Source organism: Canis lupus, chromosome 27 (assembly GCF_003254725.2).
Source record: "Canis lupus dingo isolate Sandy chromosome 27, ASM325472v2, whole genome shotgun sequence".
Lineage (NCBI taxonomy): Eukaryota > Metazoa > Chordata > Mammalia > Carnivora > Canidae > Canis > Canis lupus.
In genome coordinates, this window is record NC_064269.1 from 41364533 (window position 1) to 41387412 (window position 22880).

At 44.7% G+C, this 22880-nt stretch overlaps 1 protein-coding gene across 6 annotated transcripts in view; it reads left to right on the forward strand.

Moving 5' to 3' along the window:
* The window catches only part of CRACR2A (calcium release activated channel regulator 2A), a 144345-nt gene that overhangs the window by 46114 nt on the left and 75351 nt on the right, over positions 1-22880 (forward strand). For all 6 annotated transcript variants that reach the window (XR_007406620.1, XM_049102983.1, XM_035707280.2 and 3 more), the window contains 4 exons: positions 7199-7434; positions 16030-16141; positions 17489-17672; positions 21421-21567. Coding sequence is in view for 5 of the 6 variants with exons in the window: in XM_049102983.1 (XP_048958940.1) it covers positions 7234-7434; positions 16030-16141; positions 17489-17672; positions 21421-21567 (644 nt within the window). In the remaining variant the exon portion in view is untranslated. The remainder of the gene's footprint in view (positions 1-7198; positions 7435-16029; positions 16142-17488; positions 17673-21420; positions 21568-22880) is intronic.

The following is a 22880-nucleotide window of genomic DNA, read 5'->3' on the forward strand; positions in this document are numbered from 1 at the left end:
CTGTGTGACAAGTCCATCCAACTGCTGCACGTGTTTGCCAAGACTTGGTAGTATGTCAATCTTTTCATTTTAGCCATTCTTTTTTTGGGGGAGCGGGGGGAGAGGGTAGCCTCCGTGTCCAGCATGGAGCCCAACATGGGGCTTGATCTCATGACTCTGAGAACAAGACCTGAGCTGAGATCAAGAGTTGGACACTTAACCAACTGAGCCACCCATGGACCCCTCATTTTAGCCATTCTAATAGGTGTGTAGTGACAGCTCATTATGGCTTTAGATTGCATTTCCCTTATGACTAATGATGTTGAACATTATCATGTAACTATCTGATATCCATACATCCTATTTGATGAAGTGGCTGTTCAGATGTTTTGCCAATTTAAAAAGTTGAGTTCTTTATTTTCTTATTAATAAGTTCTAAGCGCTCTTTACGTATTCTGGATCAAAATTCTCTGTCAGATATATGCTTTGCAAATATTTTTTCCCAATCTGTATTTAAATGGTGTCTTTCTAACAACAAATTTAAAATTTTTGCAAAGTCCAATTTATCCATTTTTTGAAGTATTATGCTATTGCAAATGTACCTAAGGAATCTTTGCCTAAGCCAAGGTCACAAGAATATTTTCTCCTTGTAGTTTTATATTTTTAGTCATTACGTTTAGGTCTATGATCCATTTTGAACCAACTTTTGTATGTGGCATAAAGTACGCACTGAGATTCTTTTTTTTTTTGCAAATGGATATCCAATTATTCCAGTTCCATTTGCTGAAAAGATTATTCTTTCTCCACTGTGTTGCCTTTGCATTCTTGTCAAAAATCAGTTATATATGTGGGTCTATTTCTGGATTCTCTATTCTCTATTTTGTTCCATTTATCTTTTTTTTTTCTTTTTAGTCTCTGTGCCAGTACCACAGTCAGTGCCTTTATTACTATAGATTTATAATAAGTTTTGAAATCAGATAGTGTTAGTCTTACAATATTGTTCTTCTTTTTCAAAATTGTTTTGGCTATTCTAGGTCCTTTGCATTTCAATATGAATTTTAGATTGGCTTGTCAATTTCTACAAAAAATCCTGCTGGGATTTTGATTGAGATTGAGATGAATCTAGAGATGAATTTAAGCTAGAAATGACATCTTAATAGTTCTGAGTCTTCCAAACCATGAACATGAATATCTACCCACCTATTTTGGTCTTCTTTAATTTCCCTCATCAATATTTTGAAGCTTTCTGTATACAGATATTACACATTTTTGTCAGCTATGTCTCTAAGTATTTCATAGTTTCGATGCCATTGTAAATGGTCTTTTTATTTCAGTTTTAGGTTTTTGTTGCTGCTGTACAGAAATACAATTGATTTTTATAGAGAAAACTTGAATCTCTTAACCTTGTCAAACTCACTTATTAGTTCTAGTAGCTTTTCGTGAATTTCATCAGAATTTCTACATAGACAATCATGTCATCTGGGGTTTAAGATGATTTTATCTTTTTCCATGTCCAATTTGGATGTTTTTTATTTCTTTTCTTGCCTCAGTGAACTGGCTAGAATCTCCAACACAACTTTAGATAGAAGCGTTCAGAGTAGATAGACATTCTTGTCTTTTTCTTGATCATAGGGGGAAAGCATCTGGCTTTTTTACCATTAAGTATGATACCAGCTATTGGGTTTTTTTGTAGATGTCCTGTTTCAGGTTAAGCACACTCTTTCTTATTCCTGGCATTCTGAAAGTTCTCATCAGGAATTGATGTTGGGTTTTGTCAATTTTGTGTGTGTGTGTGTCTACTGAGATGATCATAAGGCTTATCACTTTTAATCTGTTAATATAGTGAATTACATTGTTGATTTTCAAATGTAAACATTTTCTCATTTCCAGGATAGAACTCTGCTTGGTCAGGATATATTCATTTTTTATATATGGTATTGAATTCAATCTGTTAAAATTTCGTAAAGAATTTTTGCATCTATGTTCATGAGGGATATTGGCCTGTATTTTTCTTTTCTTTAATGTCTTTGTCCAGCTTTGGTATAAGGTCATTCTGGCCTCACAGAATATGTTAGAAGGTATTTTATATTTTTTCTATCTTCTAGAGAGTTTGCATAGAATTAGTATTTGTTTTTCTTTAAATATTTGTATTGTTCATCAATATAGCCATCTGGGCCTTAAGTTTTCCTGTAGGAAGGGTTGTCACTGTCAGTTCACTTTCCTTAATCATGTTACTCATTTTACCTATTTCCTCTTGAATAAGCTTGGGTGTTTAGTGATTCTCAGGGAATTTGTCCATCTCATCTAAATTGTCAAATTTATTGGCATAGAATGTTCATAACATTTTCTTGTTAGCCTTTTAGTGTCAATAGATTTTGTAATGTATCACCTCTCAAATTTCTGATATTATAGTCTCTTCTCTCGTTATTGATCCTCTTAAAGAATGAGCTTTTATTTTTGTTAATTTTCTCTATTGCTTTTCTGTTTTCTATTTCATTGATTTCTCTTTTTTTAAAGGTTTATTTATTTATTTGTGATAGACAGAAAGAGAGAGAGAGAGAGAGAGAGAGAGAGGCAGAGACACAGGCAGAGGGAGAAGCAGGCTCCATGCCGGGAACCCGACGTGGGACTCGATCCCGGCACTCCAGGATCGCGCCCCGGGCCAAAGGCAGGCACTAAACCGCTGAGCCACCCAGAGATCCCCTATTTCATTGATTTCTGATCAGACTCTTATTTTTTTCTCCTTACTTTGGTTTTAATTTACTTTTCTCTTTCTAGTTTCTTAAGATAGAAGCTGAAGCCATAGGTTTGAGATCTTTCTTCTCTTCTAATATATGTGTCTAGATATTTTTTCCCCTAAGTACTACATTGGCAATACACTACCAAATTTGATATATTGTGCTTTTATTTTCACTTAATTCAAAATACTTTTTCATTTCCCTTTCCATTTCTTCTGTGACCTATGAGTTATTTAGAAGTATGTTATGTAGTTTTCACCTATTTGGGGATATTCCAGAGGTCTTTCTATTATTGTTTTGTTCACATACTTCTCTGTGGTTTAAGTATGTACTTTATATGACTTTGAATCCTTTAATATTTATTAAAACTTGCTTTATGGACCAGAATATGGACCCTTATGTAAATATTCCATGTGCATTGAAAAGAAAGTATATTTACCTTTTGTTGGGTAAAGTACTCTATAAATGTCAATTAGGTCAAGATGGTTGACAGCATTGTTCACTTCGGTATCTTTACTGATTTCATTCTACATGTTTTATTACTTATTGATAGAATGAAATTGAAATCTTTGAATATGAATGTGGATTTGTCTATTTCTCCTTGCAATTCTATCAGTTTTTGTTTCATGCATTTTATTATTTATTTATTTATTTATTGTTTATTGGAGTTCGATTTGCCAACATATAGTATAACACCCAGTGCTCATTCCGTCTGCTTCATGCATTTTAAAGCCCTGTTATCAGGTGCATAAGTATTTAGGATTATTATTATCTTATTAATGAATTGATTATCATTGTGAATTACTTTATTCTCATTAATATATTCTTTGTTCTAGAATAGACTCTGCCTGATATTAATATGCAGTTTTCTCTTGGCTAGTATTAATATGGTGTATATTTTTCCAGCCTTTTGCTTTTAACTTATTTGTGTCATAATGTTTAAACTCTACTTCTTGTAAGCAGCATATAGTTGGGTTTTTTCAACTTGGAGAGTCTGCCAGGCTCTGCCTGGATATTCCCTTCCTGTGTCATGGCCTTAAAACTCTTTAGGCAATAATAGGGCTCCTTTTGTTTGTTTTCCACTTGTTAGGAACAAGTTTTGGGCTAGAATGAGGTGGGTAAGTCCCTAGGGTACAAAAATTTAAGTTTTCAGAATGGATTTCCCTTTAAATGCAGTTTTAAGAATGGATTTCTCTTTAAATATTGTATCTTAGGCATCTCACCCTTAAGAAGACACTCACTTTCAGAGTTGTACAAGTACAAGGCTAGTACCTGAGAGTAAATGCCTCCTTTAGTTTTGCACTTTTGGAGCTTCATTTAAGTCACCCTAGTCCCAGCTCTACTGAAGAATCACTGTCCTGTGTTGCCTGATGTCTAGTGTTTTAGAAAGAATTTTTTTAAAGTATATTTTGTTTGGATTTTTTAAAAGTTATTTCAGTTGGAAAGTAAGTTCAGTCTCTGTTACTCCATCTTTTCTGGAAATGGAAGTCTGAACTTATTATTTATGAGATAAAAATCCAGATATAGAACTATCTGACTGAAATACAAATTCTTGGCCTCCCTGCAAAGAATTCAGCCAAAAAAATTGGTTTTCCTTTATTCAGCAGACAACCAGTGAGCGCCTATTATATACCATATTCTTGGCTAGGAACGGGGATTAAAATCAAATAAGACATGGTGCCTTTCTAATAGTTGCTCATAGCTGGCTGCCTTAGAACTATTAGCTATCTCATGCCATGCATCACCTGTGAAATGGGTCAGGGAAGGCAGAGAGCCAGAGAAAGTCAGACTTAGAACTGGCAGATTGTCTTTACGAATTGCCATGCCCAGAATGGCTCACTTCAGCTCACATAAGTGGTAGGTAGTAGCTGATTGCTCTGTAGTCTCTTTTGAAGGATATGGAGGACAGACCTAACCCCAAATATCTTCCTTTACTGTGAGTTACCATGACTGAAACCCCACCATTTGAGCATCACTCATTAACAGCGGGGACCATGTCTTATTCATGTTTGCATTTTTCAGTGTTAGCTCAGAGCCTGCAACAGGGTAATCAGTAGATGAGTAAATGAGTGAATAAATGAATGAATGAATGAATGAATGATAAATGTTAAAATGATGACTATGCCTCTGGGTGGTGGACTTAGGTTATTATCTGTTGGGGATAAGTAGACCATTAAGAGCAAGTCCATAGCTGGGGCCCATGATAGAAGGCCATGTGGTATAGTACCTAAGATCTCTAACTCTACTAGACCTTGATCTAAGTCCCTTAACCTTTCCCAAACACAGTTTCCTTATCTGTGAGATGGAAATCCTAGTCATCCTTACCTAGTAGAGGGATACCAGGTTCTATCAGAATAAAGTATGTCAGAGGGCTGGCAAGAGGAAACCCTCAAGGAATGTCAGATGTTGTTAGTAGAGTCTTCTGGGAACAGCAAGTAGGAATGGGGCAGGGGCTGCTGGATGACAGACACCTTGAGACAGTCCTGACTAGGTAGCAGAAAGATATAGACTGTTCTGCTCATGCTGTGCATTTGCAGAAGCTTAGATGTTACCACTGTTATTATCCAAAAGCCCTTCGTAAGCTCAGAGTTGCACATAGATATTCTGGGCAATGCACATCATAAGGCTGCCCAGAAATGGCCCTCCTCTCTTGGGACTTATAACTAAGGCATTTAGTTCCTTCTGGGCAAGACAGAATAGAAATGTTAAATCTGTCTATGATTAGGTGATGCCCAGTTCACACTATATAATAGGGACAAAGAGAAACAATTCCTGAGGAAGGGGCTGGTCAGAGGTGGCAGATGGGAGCCCATCGTCCAGCCCAAGTGGAGGCAGAAGGTGAAGTCTGCTCTACGTTGCCCAGGCTTTGTTACACAGAGTGCATTCCTAAAGCCAGGAATAGTATTCCAGCTCTTGACACATTTGGTAGGTGGAAAATGTTGACTGAAACTATAGATTACTTTGGATTTACAGTATAACTGAGCCAGTGCCCTGGGCTCTGATAATCAGACAAATCCACCTGCTATACAGTGATTTTCCACCTTTTTTTCTGACAAAGGCACAGGAGATATGATTTAGAACTTCATTTCCTGATTTCCCCCCAAATGCATTTACAATGTGTATCTGTATTTTAACATTCAAATGCTATCATATACTGCAAATGTGGACCAAGCCTATTTCCAAAAAGTCTTCAGATAGAAAACTCAGGGATATTGATATTTCCTTTCATCACATTAACCCAATTTTTATTAATAACAATTTATTCTGTTGAAATTTCATAGACTTACAAACAGAGGTAGAAGGGACCTTAAAGACAAATAGGTCTGGGGCTGTCTGGGTGATTCAGCTGGCTAAGTGTCTATCTTTGACTCGGATTGTGATCTCAGGGTCCTGGGATCAAGTCCTGAGTCATTGGGCTCTCTACTCAGTGGGGAGTCTGCTTTTCTCTCTCCCTCTGCCGCTCCCTCCTGCTCATACTCACTCTCTCTTTCAAATAAATAAAATCTTAAAAAAAAAGACATATAGGTCCAGTCTTGTCATTATACAGATGAGAAAACCAAGATCAGACAGGTAGGTACTGACTGGTTCATGGTCATTGAAGTAGCAGAGTCCAGACGAGAGGCGGGTTTCTACAAACCTTCTTCATAGCATCACATCACAATGCACCCTTTGAAAAAAACTCCTTGAGAGGCTTTAAAGTCAGATCAGGGTATATAATATGGGATTCTGTGTTGGCTGGAGACAGCTTTGGGTGTCACCAAACTAGGCCTGGCAAGTCCAGTAGGACAGGAAGCTCCTTGAGGCCCTGGCAAACTCCCATTCATCAACTTTCATCTGCATGCTCATGGGCCCCCCTGCAAAGGTCTGCTGCATAAGTAAAGAGCTCACCAAGAACTTGTTGACTCTCACAGTTCTTGGTGAGCTCTTTACTTGGGTTAATGTGGTGATAACATAGGAGGCTGTGCATCTGAGTGAGGAGAGTTATCTGCCCTTGGGAAATGCTGAAGTGTCCAGACAATGTAGGATTAAGTGCAAATAAAAGTTCAAGGAGCTTGGATTTAAATCTGTTTTTGTATTAACTTGCTGTTCAGCCTTGGTCAAATCCCTCAATCTCTCTGAGCATCAGTAAAATGACAATGATCATATCTATTTCAGAGGGATGTGAGAAAATATATATGGAGACCAAGGCATGGGCCTACCTCTAAGTAAACACTCGATAAGTAGGAGCTGGTCTATGAGGATCTATTTTGTTGTTAGTTTGAATGGGGAGACATTGTTTTCAGGCTTCCTCTACCCACCTCCTTTCAATCTGGAAATGTCTCTTTTCTTCTTCCCCCTCTTCCTTTGATGGGCTAGCTGATCACGGCCCATTTACCCTTGCCCTGAGCTTCTGCTAATGAAGAGGTGGTTGCTAAGAGAGGCTGGACATACCTCACTCCATGCACACATACCCACTTGTCTCTCTCATCTTCTGTGTCTAGATTCTGCAAAGACTTGAAGAAATTGACAAACTGGGATGGCTACCCTTGACAGGAGAGTGGTCTCTAGACCCCAGAGATCTGGCCAGGGTCCAAAGGAGAGTGGGGCCTGCATGGGTCCCCAGGACAATTTGGAATGCAAGGAGACCCAGGAGCTGTCCATGCTGAGCAAGGCACAGGAATTCTTTCAGACCTGTGACACAGAAGGCAAGGGCTTCATCGCCAGGAAGGACATGCAGGTAAGAGGCCTACCCACCCGGTATGCCAAATGGTATGGGTCTTCCTGTCTTGGGTTAGGGGTTGCCCCAGTGGGGGCAGAAGAAAATGCTATCTACTCTTCCCTGGAAGGAAGTGTCAGCCCAAACTCTACTGGGAGCCAGATCTCCCGGGTTCATTCCTATTCTGGCTTTTGCTTGCTGTCGCACTCAGAGATTATTTCCTTTCTCTGACTCAGTAACTCCCAGGACTGCAGAAAATGGCGACAGCAACATAAGGAACTTGGGTAAGACATGGCAGAGAACCTTCTGAAACAAAGTGGGAGGCACCAGCATGTTGCTTCACAGCAAAGCCTTGAGCTAGGCCAGGGTGCTATGTGTGCCTTCAGAGCAGGCACAGTGGCAGGTGCAAGGACCAGAGAGAAAGGTGCTTCTAGAGCTCCTTATCTGTCCCTAGCTCTCACACTCAACCTCACTCAACTTCTTGTAAATATGTCCCAAGAGAGATACTTCAGAAACCCAGTGCACACAATTGCTTGGTGCAGAGCTCAGCAAACTCTCTGTAAACGGCCAGAGAATAAGGATTTTAGGTTCTGTGGGTCGTGTGCACCACCATGACCACTCAGCATCGTGTTGCCCCAGGCAACATGTAAACAGCTGAGCTTGGCTCTGTTCCAATAAAACTTTATTTGTGGACACTGAAATTTGAATTTTATATGATTGTTGCGTGTCACCAAATATTCTTCTTCTGCCTTTTTTCCAACCATTTAACATTATACTGTACACTTGAAACTAATATGGTATATTAATTTTACTTGAATAAAAGATAATAAAAGTGTAAAAGACATTCTTAGTTCACTGGCCATAAAAAACAGGTGATGGGTCTGATTTATAGCCCAGGGGCGTCACTTTGCCACCCCTGGTCTAGTGCCTTTCCGCCATGAGTGTCAAAAACTTCCTCTCAATATCTTACTAACATCCCTAATGCTAGTCATGATTTCATCTGATATGAATAAATAAAATGCATCCTCAATCAGAGCAACCCTGCCTCCAGTCCTTTCATCATTTGCTTTGTCAAGATGCTGTTGGAAAGGAAGTCTTATAATGGTCAAGTTTTCTTTTTTTACATTTAGGTTTTTGGAATACACTAAAGTTGAGCAGTGGAATATAGACCCTCATGGGCACCAGCCCCAGATGGGCTCACACATGGGAGCTATGAAGAGATGAGCCTTGTGACCTGGGTGAAAGGCAGCGGGTCTTTCTCTCCCTGGCCTCACAGGATGGTGTTTTCAGGCTTCAGGTGTTCCTAAAGCTCTTCCACTGTACAGTAGCTGCAAATTGAGGGCAAAGTACTGGAGGATGGGGCCAGCTTCACCACAAGTGAGCTCCGAACACCCTTGTTTTCAGCAGTTGATCACCCAATACATTTCTGGCACCAGCACTCATTTCCCAAGTCTCCCTCCCCATGGCAGGCTAGACTCAGTGTGCTTTGAGGAAATCTTTGATCTACCCTGTCTATGAACTTCATAATTATCCTTCAAAGGTTTGTGGGAGTGGTGGTTGGTCATGGTGTTTTAATGGCACGCTTAACTTTTGATTTTCCCTTCTGGAAAGAAAATGGAATTCACATTTACTGAGAGGGTCACCTGTTGGCCACATGCATGGTGCAAGTCAGCACTTCCACTCTGTATCTGTCCCAATTAACCCTCACTGTAGCCCACTCTTTAATGAAGGGAGGAAGAGGCATGGTGACTAAGGTATAAAGTCTAGATTGTTAGACATCATTTGTATTTGGCATGGGTGGAAGTCCTAACCATTGAGTTCCAGAGATACCAACTCAGCTACATTTCTCCTCAGTTCTTGCTCCTGACCCTGGCATGCGGAGAAGGGGATAGGCATCCTACCTGGCAGATGCTTGCACATCCTTAGCATTCATTTCTACCAGCTCCATTTTCCCCTGAAGCTTCTGTGTACCTGTGGACAGTGAAGCATTTCAAATTTTCCATTCTTCAGGCTGAGAGAGTACCATCAAAAGCACTGCTGTCTCTTGCTGCTTTCCCTGGTCCTGTCTGGGGCAAGACGGGCTGGAAAAATACTATGTGGAGACCACTAACCAACATATAGTCAACCTTGGGCTTTCTGTGGAAACCCCAGGTGCCCTTTGGGTTCACCTCTCACAGTTCTTGGTGAGCTCTTTACTTGGGTTAATGTGGTGATAACATAGGAGGCTGTGCATCTGAGTGAGGAGAGTTATCTGCCCTTGGGAAATGCTGAAGTGTCCAGACAATGTAGGATTAAGTGCAAATAAAAGTTCAAGGAGCTTGGATTTAAATCTGTTTTTGTATTAACTTGCTGTTCAGCCTTGGTCAAATCCCTCAATCTCTCTGAGCATCAGTAAAATGACAATGATCATATCTATTTCAGAGGGATGTGAGAAAATATATATGGAGACCAAGGCATGGGCCTACCTCTAAGTAAACACTCGATAAGTAGGAGCTGGTCTATGAGGATCTATTTTGTTGTTAGTTTAAAAGGGGAGACAGCTGTAGCTTTAGCTGCTTTGCCAGGAGATCACCCCACTTCGGTTGGTGGTCAGCTCGCTGGACCTGGCTGCCAACACCTTATTCACCTCTAGCTCCTAGCTCAGCCTCATGGAAACTGAAAGCAGAAGCACTCAGATTGTGCACACACACAAACACACACACACATATACACACACACAAATTTGGCCATGAAGGAAGGCCCTTTGAAGCACACCCCTTAAGGAAGGAGAGGCCTTGAGTCAGATGGGAGGGCCAACGTAGAGGCTGGAAGAGGTGAGTGGAGAAGCAGAGTTGGAACGAGCCATGCAGGGCTTGCTGTCCTTTTGAAAAAAGAATGACACAGAGAGTTAAGCTCCTCCCCTGGTGCTCTTGTTCTTCTTGCTCCTGAATGACCAAAAAGCATTTGCAGAGGGCCAGATGGATTTTGTATTTATCAGAGAGGCAGGGGAGATGGCCACAGCACCTGAGCCCCAGCAGTATGGAGCCAGCCCACTCTGAGAGAGCAGGGACCACAGAAGGAAAGGAACAGGGTCTACACTCTCTCCTCCACAAGGAACCTCTCTGGGTTTCATGGGGATCAATCCAGGCAGAATTGGGGTGAAGACTGCTTTGTGGGGTGAGGTCTGGTACAGCCCCTTAGACAAACAGAGTCATGGGGCTGAGGGCTGTGACTGGAAGTCAATCCTGCCTCCAAGGGACAGAGAGATTCAAGAAGCTGGGCTAGAATAAGTCATGAAGGGACTCCTTCAGTCCAGAGAGGGAGATGGGGTCAGTTTGGGCAAGAGATCTCTCTGAAGAAACCTAGAGCCTCAAAAACCCTGTTTCCTTGATTTTTCAGAGTGAAATGATTACCTGCCAATGCCAAGTGTCTATCTCCCAACACTGCCTAGAGTTCCTCGACTAGCCAAACTGTTAAGAATCATCTGGGAGTTGCTGGCAAACCAACCAAATAGTGCCTCCTTGTACAAAGTAAAGTTTTATTGGAACACAGCTATGCTCATTCATTTACAAAGTGTCCATGGCAGTTTCTGTTCTCCAGTGAATAGCTGACAAAGACCAAGTGACCTGCACAGCCTAAAAATATGTGTTATCTAGTCCTTTACAGAAAAAGTTAGATGATTCTTGGCTTAGGTTAACAAAAAGACTTTCTAGGATTTTTATAGCAAATTGAACTGAGTTTTAACCCTGAGTCTGCAATTTAGTAGCATATGAATTTGTGTGGCTCTTAAGCCCTCTAGGCCATAGTTCCTCATCTGTGAATTATTTATGCTACCTCCCAGCGTTAGAAGAGAATTGAATGAGTGTATGAATGTAGAGCACTTGGCTCTGAGGCCAGACTTGGATATCCCTCCATAAATATACTTGTGTGTGTGTGTGTGTGTGTGTGTGTGTGTGTGTGTGTGTTGGGAGTGGGAGATGGGGAATTGTGTCCCATGTCTTATCTCAGCCTGATGTACTCCACACTGTGATTTTTTAAATTGTGGCAAAATACACATAACATAAAATTTACCGTCTTAACCATTTGCTGTAGCTCAATGGTATTAAGCACATTCATACTGTTATGCAACCATCACCATCATCATCTCTAGAACCGTTAGCAACTTCCAGAATGGAAACTCTCTACCCATTAAATGCTAACTCCCATTGCCTCCTGCCTGCAGCCTCTGGCAACAACCATTCTACTTTCTTCTGTCTCTATGAATTTGACTGCTCTAAATTCCTCATGTAAGTGGGACCACACAGTATCTGCCCCTTGATGACTGGCTTATTTCACATGGCATAATGTCTTCAAGGTTTATCCATGTTGCAGCAGGTGTCAGAATTTCCTTCCTTTATAAGGTTAGATAATATTTCATTGTACCTATATACTACACATTGTTCATCCATTCATCCATCAATGGACACCTGGGCTGCTTCACACCCTCAAATGAGAATAATGCTGCTGCGAACAGGGGTGTGAAAGACTCTTTGAGTCCCTACTTTCAATTTTTTTGGGTAGATATCCAGAAGTGGAATTGCTGGATCATATGGTAATTCTACTTCTAATTTTTTGAAGAACCACAATACTGTTTTCCATAACCGCTAAACCATCATTCTTTGATTTTAAGTGCAAGTCATCTGTACTTCCTTGGAGATAAGGAAAAGACACTCATGCTGAAGAAGGAGTCTTCCGCTCCTATCCAGCCAGTGTTGTTGTTGTTTGTGTCCACTCGACATGAGTGGGGCAGTTTCACTTCTTGGAGGACATTTGGTGATGTCTGGAAACATTTTCGATTGAAAGTACTAGAGAGGGAGGTGCTACTGGCATCTTCTGCTCATACCCTATAATGCACAGGTCAGCTTCCCTCCCTCCCCCAACAAAGAATTAACCATTCTAAGATTTCAGTAGTGCAGAGGTTAAGAAACCCTAGGCTATACCAAACAGCCCGAACCAAGCACGTGAAATCATAAAGCAGAATAAAGGTATAGATCTCACCTCTCAGACCTTGAATTCTCACCCTGAAGGTGTTTGATATGGCTGAGCTATGGCACGGGAAGACAGTAGCTGGTGCTGGAATAGAGGTCTCAATAGGATGCTGTTGAAGCCCCCAGAGGAGGGAGACTTTAATTCTGACGTAAAGCTGGATCTCTTTTGGTTTTCTCTTTAATGAGTTTTCTTTGGATATGTTTGAAGTTGTGCACCCATTCACTTTCAGCAGCATAAGGCATGTTACTGGGCTAGTGACCAGGAAGGTAGAGGGGTCTGGCTGGTGCATAGCAGAAGACAGCATTTTTCATGGTTCTGGGAGTCCCAGGCCTCAGCACTGCTGCTGCAGGATTGCTTCCTGTTCCACGTCCTGGAAAATGTCCAGTCTGTAAGACCTTGCAGAGCATCAGCAGGAGTGCTGGTCAGGATCAGGAGCATGAGAGATCCAGACCAATGCCCCTTAAATAGGAGTTCAGGCTCTCCTGCCATCATTCTTGGACACTCATTCATTCATTCATTCATTCATTCAACAAGTGTCTGAATACTTCATATCGGTCATCACTAAGCTATCTGGGAACACGATAGTAAGTGAAAATGAACAGGATCCCTGTCTCAGAGCTTCCAGTCCACTGAAGGACCAGACATTCAAAAACTAATTGCATCTATCAGTATATAAAATACAAGCTGATGTGAGGCTAATAAAAGAAGGAAATGTGTTTAGGGGATCTACATAGCCTGGCCTACCCCAGGGGGCTGCAGAACCTGAGTGAGGCAGGAATTCAGAGCTAACTTGATGGCAGTGGTGGGAGGCAGGCTTTCATGGAGTGGTGGAGTTTTACAGAGCTGCTTGGGCATGGGGCATGGCAGCATGAATAGGGTGAGCTCACTTTCCATTTCTCCTCCTTCCCTGCCTGCCCTTCCAGATGGAAATGAACCACTAAGTACAAGTGAAACAGGCTCTCTAGAAGGCTAGTACGTGGTGCTGCTGGTAAAAGAAACTTTTGGTGGTAGATGGGTAGGTGCGGAATGGTAATGCCCAATAGGGATTTCTAGAAAGAACATGGCAGAGGACCATTTGACTGTAGCTGAAGTCCTGAATGGGAAATCAGCTCTTTAATCCCAGCACTGGTCTCCACTGTGACTTTAGGCAAATCTGGAGCCTTGCAGGCTATCTGATCAGTGCAATGGATAGTCTTGTCCCCCTTCGCTCTGCTTACTTCAGTGAATTGAAAATGTAGACAGTACCAGGTGCTCAGGGGACAAGGCCAGAATGAAATGATTTTACATGGCTTTGCAGGACCTGAGAACAAAGATAAACAAGAAGTGATTATGGTTATTAAGAATAAAGGATTTTTCAAATAGGGCAAACAAAGAGAAGTTAAAGAATCTGGTGTGGTACAGAGAAGGCTAAAGGAGAACTTGGTACTAATTTGCTGGGACAGGAAGAGTAAGAACTCCTGGGAGGATCTAAGATCACTTGTCCCAGGTTCAAGAAGAAACCAGCTTGAGTCGTAGACCAGAGAGGCTGGGGTTAGGTGATGGAGGGACTTGTGTTAGATTCAGGAATGGAGCCTCAGGGCGGGGTATGACAGCTTTTCGAGATTCACGCTAACAATAGAAGAGGTACCCATATGCTGGATGGTTTGGGTGAAAGGCAGATTGAGGGTCCCACCAACCTCTGCAGCCCCCTGGCAGCCCATCTCTAGCTCCAGCACTGTGTGAGGCATATCTCAGGTCAGATCCAACAGGCTGACAGTGGGGAGGGAAGAGGGAGGATCACCCAGAGGAACAGAGCAGAGTCACTTGGGTTTTCCCTGTACATCCCATTTGATGCCTTTGGTTTCCAGCGGAGCTAATAAACTTCCTCCTTGCAAAATTGACTCACTCCTCACCCCACCTCCCTCATTTTCATACTGTGGCTTTTGAGACAGCTGGTTTAAGGATTGTTGATAAGCCAGAGATTCTGCTGTATGCTAAGCACATGTACTTCTAGATGCTTTGCACACACTCTCACTCCCTTCCTTTCTAAAAAACTCATTCATATTTAATTCAGTTCTTCTAAATGGCTTCCACAGCATCCTATCTTTCCACTTTGTAATGCATCACAGTCTCCCTTAATGCACTACCTGCCAAATTAAACTTTACGACTTATCAGCCATAGGATCAAGCCATAGGATCAAGCCAAGTGTTCTTGCAAGTCATGTTGTGGGCTTTCACACCTGCTGGCTCGTTTTCATTGTTCAGAGGGGTATGTACCTTTCTCCTACAACCCTGTGCTCCTTGTCTTCAGCTGTCAGTTACTTGGATGCTGGCAATCTTGTGCAGCTGTCTCTTGGGTAACAGGGAGGAAGATCAGCTGGGCTGTAATGAACTCCCCTGGGGAGTCCTTGTGTGGGGACTTAGATTATTAGGGCAGAAGAGAACACTTGCTTCAACTATGCTGATCAGCCTTGACCTGGGGCCACTGCACATGAGGCAGAAGGCCAGAGGGAAGTGTCAGGAACTTAGCCACTTTCTCCTTATCCCAACAGCAGCTGGTCCCTCCCCTCCTATCCTGCATCCTGCATGGTCCCTAGTCAGGTCTGGATTTAGGTTCAGCGTTTATTTAAAGCTGCCTTGTGCACCACCCTGTCCAGTTCCCCTTTAGAACACAAATGCTCTTGGAGGATTGATACCTTAAGCACATGGCAGTTAACATCTTTTCAGGAATGAGTTGAGAGCCAATAGGAAGCAGAAGGAGGGGACATAGCCTGAAGTGATGGGTGTAGGTCACTTACACAAAAGAAGGGAGCTTATCTACCATCCCCTCAGGGCCAAAGGATCAAAATGTGTGTCCACAGAAATTGACAAATGTGCTGAGACCCAGGGACATGAGTGGCTCCATGAAAGGAGGCTTCCGAGTGTGACCCATACCTGTGTCTTAGCAGGGGAGGTAGCATGGCAGAGGATGGGGCTTGCAGAGACAGGGAGGACTGGGCGAAACCTGGCCATTTGTCATTCACTTGCTGGCTGGCCTTGGTGGGTCAGTGGATCACTCTGTCTGTCTGTCTGTCCCACTCTCTTTCTCTGCCTCCCTACTACCTTTTATTGAATGCTTTCCCTGGGCCGGGCCCTGGGCCAAGTTATTTATGTTTGCTATCTCATTTAACTTGACAACGGAACGTCATGTAGCTTATAGCCCACAACAGGATTCAGTCCTGCACAGTTTCCATTCTTTATGGTTATGAAGAGGGCCAGCTTTGGAGTCAGGCCTGGATTTGACTCCTGGTGTGGTTCTTTACTGGCTAGGTGACCTTTGGGCAAGGAACTTTAACCTCATACTTCCTGTAGAAAGTGGTGATAATAATGCCCACCTAAAGGATTGTCATGAGAATTAAATACAAGTACGCATATTTATAAATATATTGATAAATATTTATTTGTTTGTCAATCACCTAGAAAGTTGGCTAGCACATCAGTAGGCACCTGGTAAATCATCGATGTTGTAACATTCAAAGGAGGAGAAGCATGGTAAAGGGATATTTTGTGGGACAGGGCCAGCTCTAGACATTTTTGGCAGGAAGCTCTGCTGAGCTGAGTGTTAACCAGTGCAGTCTGGATTGTTTTCAGAGGCTCCATGAGGAATTGCCTCTCAGCCTGGAGGAATTGGAGGATGTATTCGATGCCCTGGATGCTGACGGCAATGGCTTCCTGACACCAGAGGAGTTCACCACTGGATTTAGTAAGTTCTGATGGGTGCCAGGGCCCCAGGGCATGCATCTACCTAAAGCTATGGAAGGGCACACCTCTCCCACCAGATCTGTGGGTTTGTGTAGCACAAGCTTCCCTGCTCTCCGGAAACTTCTAAGCTTTGGATTATTTGGGCCTCATTCTGTGTCCATGGCAGCTGTTCACACCATTGTTCTCTCAGTACCACAACACTGTCATGACCAGGTCCCCTCCCACCTGAGAGGGGTAAGGGGAATGCAGGGAAACTCAGGTAGAAGCCTAGTCACAAAAGGGGGAGCCGAGATGAGATTTCCAGCCTCTCTATCTCATTTTCTTTCCATGTTACCAGTGTGCAACAAAGTGGGGTGGCTGAAATGGTTCATTTCAACCTGGGTCTGGCTGAGTTTTTTTTTTTTTTAATTTTTATTTATTTATGATAGTCACACAGAGAGAGAGAGAGAGAGAGAGGCAGAGACACAGGCAGAGGGAGAAGCAGGCTCCATGCCCCGGGAGCCCGACATGGGATTCGATCCCGGGTCTCCAGGATCGCGCCCCAGGCCAAAGGCAGGTGCTAAACTGCTGCGCCACCCAGGGATCCCCTGGCTGAGTTTTCCAGATGGAGGGGAACCCACTGTCAGAGGACTTTCTAGAGGGTTTGAATAGACCAGTCATTCTCAAGGTACCCAGGAGGAAAGAGACCAGAGATTCATAAACGAGATAAAGAAACCTGATACACCAACAGATCAGATAGCGATCAGGTATTGATCAGAGCAGGTACTGGTCAGTGGGCAAGTTTTATCACACATCTGCCTCAAACAAAGTGCCATATAGTTTGTTTGGAAGTAGTTGAGGCCTTTCCTGACCTCTAGGAGCTTATAACTGCCTTGAGAGCATAAGACAGATTGCTGTACATTACAGGCAGTCTGTATGGAGAAAGTGCACCCAAAATTGTTAATCGCTAGTGAACGTGAAGCACGGTGATCCCAGTGGTGGGAATGACTAGCTTATGCTTCGGAGCGCAGTCAGGCTTGGAGGTTGATGGAGGGAAGCCTCTTGTCCAGAGAGGAAATCAGTGAAGAGATGAGCTCAAAGCCAGATTTTAAGGTCTAGGAACCACAAAGGCACCATCGTACCGTCACCCATTCCACCTTTCCCAGGTTCTAGCGTCTCTCAGCATCTTGTGGAAGTGGGAGAGCCCCCAAACCCAGGAGATAGTGTCCAGGAATGCTTGCCGTAGGGGGGTTGCCCTTTTCTTCTTTCGGATGAGCCTCACACGATTCCTGGCAACTAAGAATGAGAAGGTCTTCCTGGGTGAGTATTGCTCGCTGAATTCAGATCCCGGTGCTGTGTGTCCCCCCAGGTCACTTCTTCTTCAGCCAGAACAAGCCAGGTCAGGAAGATGCAGGGCAACAGGTGGCCCCGCTGCAGGAAGAGAAGGTGTACCAGTCCAGAGGGGAAGAGCATGTGGGCCACATGGATGACGATGAGGAGACCCAGTTCCAAACACTGATGGACAAACTTGGAGCCTCGAGGGTTTTGGAAGAGTAAGTGGTGACAGGGACTGGGGGATGGAGCCCAGCCTGGGAGCCACTGCTTCATCTGCCCCGTGCAACATTAGTGTTTGTTAGTGCTCAGCCACGCCCCAGGTTCTGGGCTGCCAGTTAGGAGACTTGCTCTGTCCAGCCTGCCCTTGGCAGACACTTGTCTCTGTTTCTTGTATTTTTCTTTTCTTTTTTTAAGATTTTATTGATTTAATCACAAGAGGCACAGAGACAGAGGCAGAGACAGGCAGAGGGAGAAACAGGCTCCCTGGGAGGAACCCGATGTGGGACTCAATCCTGGGATGCCAGGATCATGCCCTAAGCCAAAGGCAGACATTCAACTACTGAGCCACCCAGGCATCCATGCTTTTTGCATTTTTCTCAGGGGGAAACCCGGCTATGCCTCTCCTCACTCCTACCTGACGGTATCAGCACAGTCCTTGGCTCCGTGAGGACAGCTGTCGCAGACGGCTGCACCAGGCCTGGATGGGTTCTCAGGCCATTTTGCTATGGGCTCCCTGTCACTGCCACCTCACCAGCATTTCCACCTCCCCCAGAGTCAACCCTGGGGGGCTGCAGGGCATCCTGGCCAGCTCCACAGCGGCGTGCTCCTGGCAAAGGCACCTCATGTGGAGGCATTTGTACACTGCATCCCTGAGCCAAACCAAACCCATCAGGAAGCTGAGGTGGGAAATTAATCAGTTTTTTTCCAGCCCACCACTTGGATAATCAGTGATTCAGCTGAAAATTTCAGATAGCTGGAACTTCAAATAAAACATAATACCCCCATTTTTTTTTTCAAAATGGATCTGACATTTAAGATGAAATGAAACGAAACAAAAATAGGATAAAATAAGATAAAAAGTGGTGTGGTAGCTGGGGGAAACCAGTAGCTTAAAAACATGGAATACTGTGATCTTCTCCCTTTTCCCATTGCATTTTGCCTCTTGGTCTTGGGTTGGGTGTATGTATCAGGAGCGGGAATGGCCTAATGATTGGAGCTGATGTGTCCCGAGCCTGGGAAGAAAAGTAACCCAAGCTCTGTGGTTGAGAATGATGAAGAAGTAGCAGGAAAGGAGGGGCCTCCACACAACACACAGGCCAAAGCATCAGTCCGTAGCTCTGCAGATTTTTGAGCAAACTATTTGATAGACTACGTCAGAGTTGAGAAAGGCTGGCCAAAACCTGTGGCCAGACAAGAAAAGACAGGCAAAGGCCTGGGAGAGAGCCTGGTGAGAGGCTCTGGATGGGCAGTGCACTTGCCCCCAGGGGCAGTGGTGACAGCAGGGCAACCCCACTGCAGGCCTGGAAGGGGTGGGGCAGGGGCAGATCTGCAGGGTGTGGATGAGGGCAGGTGGGTGGGAAGTGTGTTAGTCAGAGACCCGACTCAGCTTCTCCAAGGACAAGAGGCCAGAGCATAGTGACCATGCCAGTGACCCCGTGAAGCCTCCTCCTGGAGGAGTGGGAGGAGGGCCCGTATGGGTGATCCATAGCACTGTCAGGATAGAGAGGCACCTCTCCATCCATCCCTCCTTTCTGGGGCAGCCCCCCGCTTCCTGGCAAAGGCTCTCAAAACAGAGTTCACCCAATGTTCTTCTGAGGGCCTCTGTAGAGGCTTGTGGAGAACTGAGGCAGCATGAGGCATTCTGGGGAAGAAAAGGCTCTAGGGAAGGTTTCAGGAGTGGTCACAGAAATTGATATGCAGAAGATGGCAGCCAGCACTCTCCATCCCCATGGAAGCTAAACGGAAGGCAGTGGCTGTTGTTGCAGCATGAGAGGAATGGCAAGACCATGGGGCCCCAGATAAGGACATAAAGGAGGCTGTGAAGACTTTGGAGGTCTTTGAAGGAACCACTCCCCAGAATAGCTTGTATGTTGTTCTGGAAGTAGGCAGATGAGTCAACTGAAATCCCAGAATCCCATCTAGTCCTGCACCCCTTACAACCTTCTACGAGGAGCAGAAACAGTAGACTGGACGTCCAAACTCCCTGCTTTTCCCAGTGGTCTGATTGGCTGAGTGATTTGACAGTGTATGGGACTTCACTTATTTTTTATCAAGAATTGATGGGTTTGTCCCTTCTTCAGAAATCTGGGGGGAGGTGATACATCCATGATGAAGGGATTCAATGAGCTTTGGAAGAGGGTCAGGTGGGTCTGCAAATCTCACTGGAGGCTCTAGCCAATTGGCTCCTCCAGCAAGAACATGGCAGATATGAACAGACAGACCAAAGCTAGCAAGGTGGACCTTGATTTTATAATGCATTTACTTCATGAAGGGAGCAGCCTGTCCCAATGATGAGAGGCCATTGTCATATGTCTCTGGGATCTGTGTATCTCAACCCCCTATACCATCTCCATCGTATCTACGGTACAGTAAAGTGGGCCACCATAGCATGTTCCATGTGGGGGAAATGGAACTCATTCTGGAAACAAGGGAGGACCCTACTTTCCTTCCCTTGTTTCCCAGACCACCTCATGTCATATCAGCCCTGGGTTCTAACAGATAAGAAGTACTCATTGGGTGACGGGTGGATGTGGGGTCCAGATGAGTTGGAGGACTGCAAGGGAGGAAAAGTGGGAGGGACGATGGATGGATGATCTGCTAACTAGTCAGAAGTAGGTTTATGTCTCAGTGGGCCTCCCTCTGCTGGGTGCAAAGAGTCCTCTGCGTGCCCAGGCCCATTGCTAACATGGCACTGTTAGATGCCATTTCAGAGGAAGGTTGCTCCCATCTAGTACTTGTAACACAAGAGCAAAGGATTTTATTCTTTATCCTAAGGGTTCCTGGTTGTAGCTACCCTCAGATCATCGTGGTTTTAGAATTTCATGGGTTGCAGATCAGACTGCTCTCTGGCTCTGTAGGATGGAGAGATTTTGGGGTTTCTCCAGAGAGGGATAGCATGGTCCACAGTGTATGCCGCTGCCTCCTTCTTTCTGTCACCGAACTGTGTGGCCCTATGTGTCTATGTACACACCTGCTCATTGTGCCTGTTGGCCAGGGGTGAGGCTGGCAGGAGGGAGGCTCTGGGCTTGTCACTCTGTGTCTTTGTCCCTCTGCATGCCTGTGAAAGCTTTCCATTTGTCATTCCATTTGTGTGCATACATCTCGCAGATTTGTGTCTTCCCTTCCTTTCACTTATCAGGTTTTCCCAGTGCCATGGGGCCCCAGTGGGGTGCTGCATATTCTCTTCTGGCCCCCACAGTGGCAATTGCTTTCTGCCATCCATCAGATGGCATGTCTGTACCTCTCAGCTGCGAGGACTGTCCTTCCTGGGGCAACAAGCTCCCTGTTTTAGTTCCATGGCATTCGTCCTCACATGCACTATGCTCCTGTCCTCCTCCCTTCTTCCTGACATTCTTAGATGCTTCCAGCACATGGCTGGGCATGCTCAGCACCACCAGCCTGTCAGGAAAAACCAGAGAGGTGGAAGCAGTGGAGTGCAAGTTTAAGGAGGCCAACACAGGAGCCAGATGGCCCCAAATTTGACTCTTGACTCTGTCATTTACCAGCTGAGTGCTCTGAGACAGCTCACTTCACCCTCTTCTGGAGGAAGTAGAGCACCAGCCTCCTAGTTTACCGTGATGGTCAAATAAGCTGATATGCATGGAGTACCTAGCATATAGCAAGCACTCAGTAAATGCTAGCCACTGCTAGATCACTGCATGATCGAGATGTGCTGGCTGTCAGTTTCACATCTGGGGACCTTGGTGCTCCCATGCTCAGACACTAATGTCCCCCTTCCTTTTGTAGTGAAAGTGATATCAAGCAACTCTGGCTGCAACTGAAGAAGGACAAACCTCACTTACTGTCCAGCTTTGAGGATTTCCTGACCAGGACCTTCTCCCAACTCCAAGAAGCTCACAATGAGAAGAATGAACTGGAGTGTGCCCTGAAAAAGTGGGTACTCAGCCTTGGCCATTCTCTGTACATGTGTGTGTGAAAAATAGAAACACAAAGTGTGCTTTCTCATTCCATGATGCCTCCCTGTCACTGTCTGCCAGAGTGGAGGCAGGGACCCCTGGCTATCATATATATATATACCCTTGCTCACGTTAATCAGGCCCTCATCACATGCCAGGCACTATTTATTATTTAATGTATTTATTTTGTAAAGATTTTATTTATGTATTTGAGAATGAACAAGCATAAGCAGAGGGAGCAGCAGAAAGAGAACGAGAAGCAGATTCCCCAGTGAGCAGGGGCCTGACATGGGCCTGGATCCAAGGACCCCAGGATCATGACCTGAGCCCAAGGTAGACGCTTAACTGACTGAGCCACCTAGGCACTCCTCGCCGCCCCCCGCTTTTTGAAAAGGCTAGGCACTATTTAAATATATATACCGGCTCATGTGGACTATTCACTGCTCTCCACATTTTATAGTTAAAGACATCGAGGTATTAAAAAGGTAAATGACATGCCCTGGGGCATACAGCTTGTAAGTGGCAGAGCCAGCATTTGGAGCAAGACAGCCTTGCACCTGAGGCTGGTTGGAAAACAACTCTCCCTGCATCTAGACACTGAGGCCCGACACCTCGGGCCTACCCCCTAACTGCAGACCAGCCCTGGGCCCCACTGAGTCCCCTCCTGATCATTCTCTGGAGCATCACAGCCTCATATCTGTCCTGTTGCCTCTTGGCCACCAGGGCCTCTGCAGTAGTTAGTGGTTTCTCACACTTCTTTGCTTGGAGAAGGCAGCCCCAGCAAGGTGAACTCTGAACCTGGAGCCAACAGGAGTCAGCCTTGTGCCACAGGTATCGGGCCAGCCATTTAGATGTTCATTCACGTGTGGGAATGGGTGCCACCCTTGTCCATAGTCATCACATGTATGTCACAGCAGTGAGCTCACATTTGGTGAAGCACGGTGTAACTAAGCATGGTTCATAATCCTGAAGATGTGGCCAAAACACAGGGTTGGGTTTGGGTAGCACCTGGAAGTGCGCCGAAGCAGTCCTCCCAGTAATTCTGCCAGAGATCACTCCTGTTGTGTGGGAGTCCTCAATGCTTCCAGCGTAGACGATGCACCCTTCCTTGCCAAACTCCTGGTGCCTGGCACTGCCTCCTGGGGCAGGGCTTCAGAGTCCATGCTGCTAGACTTCAGAGTCTACACTGACATGGCCTTGGTGAAAGCATGCACGCCCCTGATTTAGAAGGAGATCACCAGGTGTCTTACTGCGTGGATCAGCCAACCACACATTACCCTTATCTTTGCA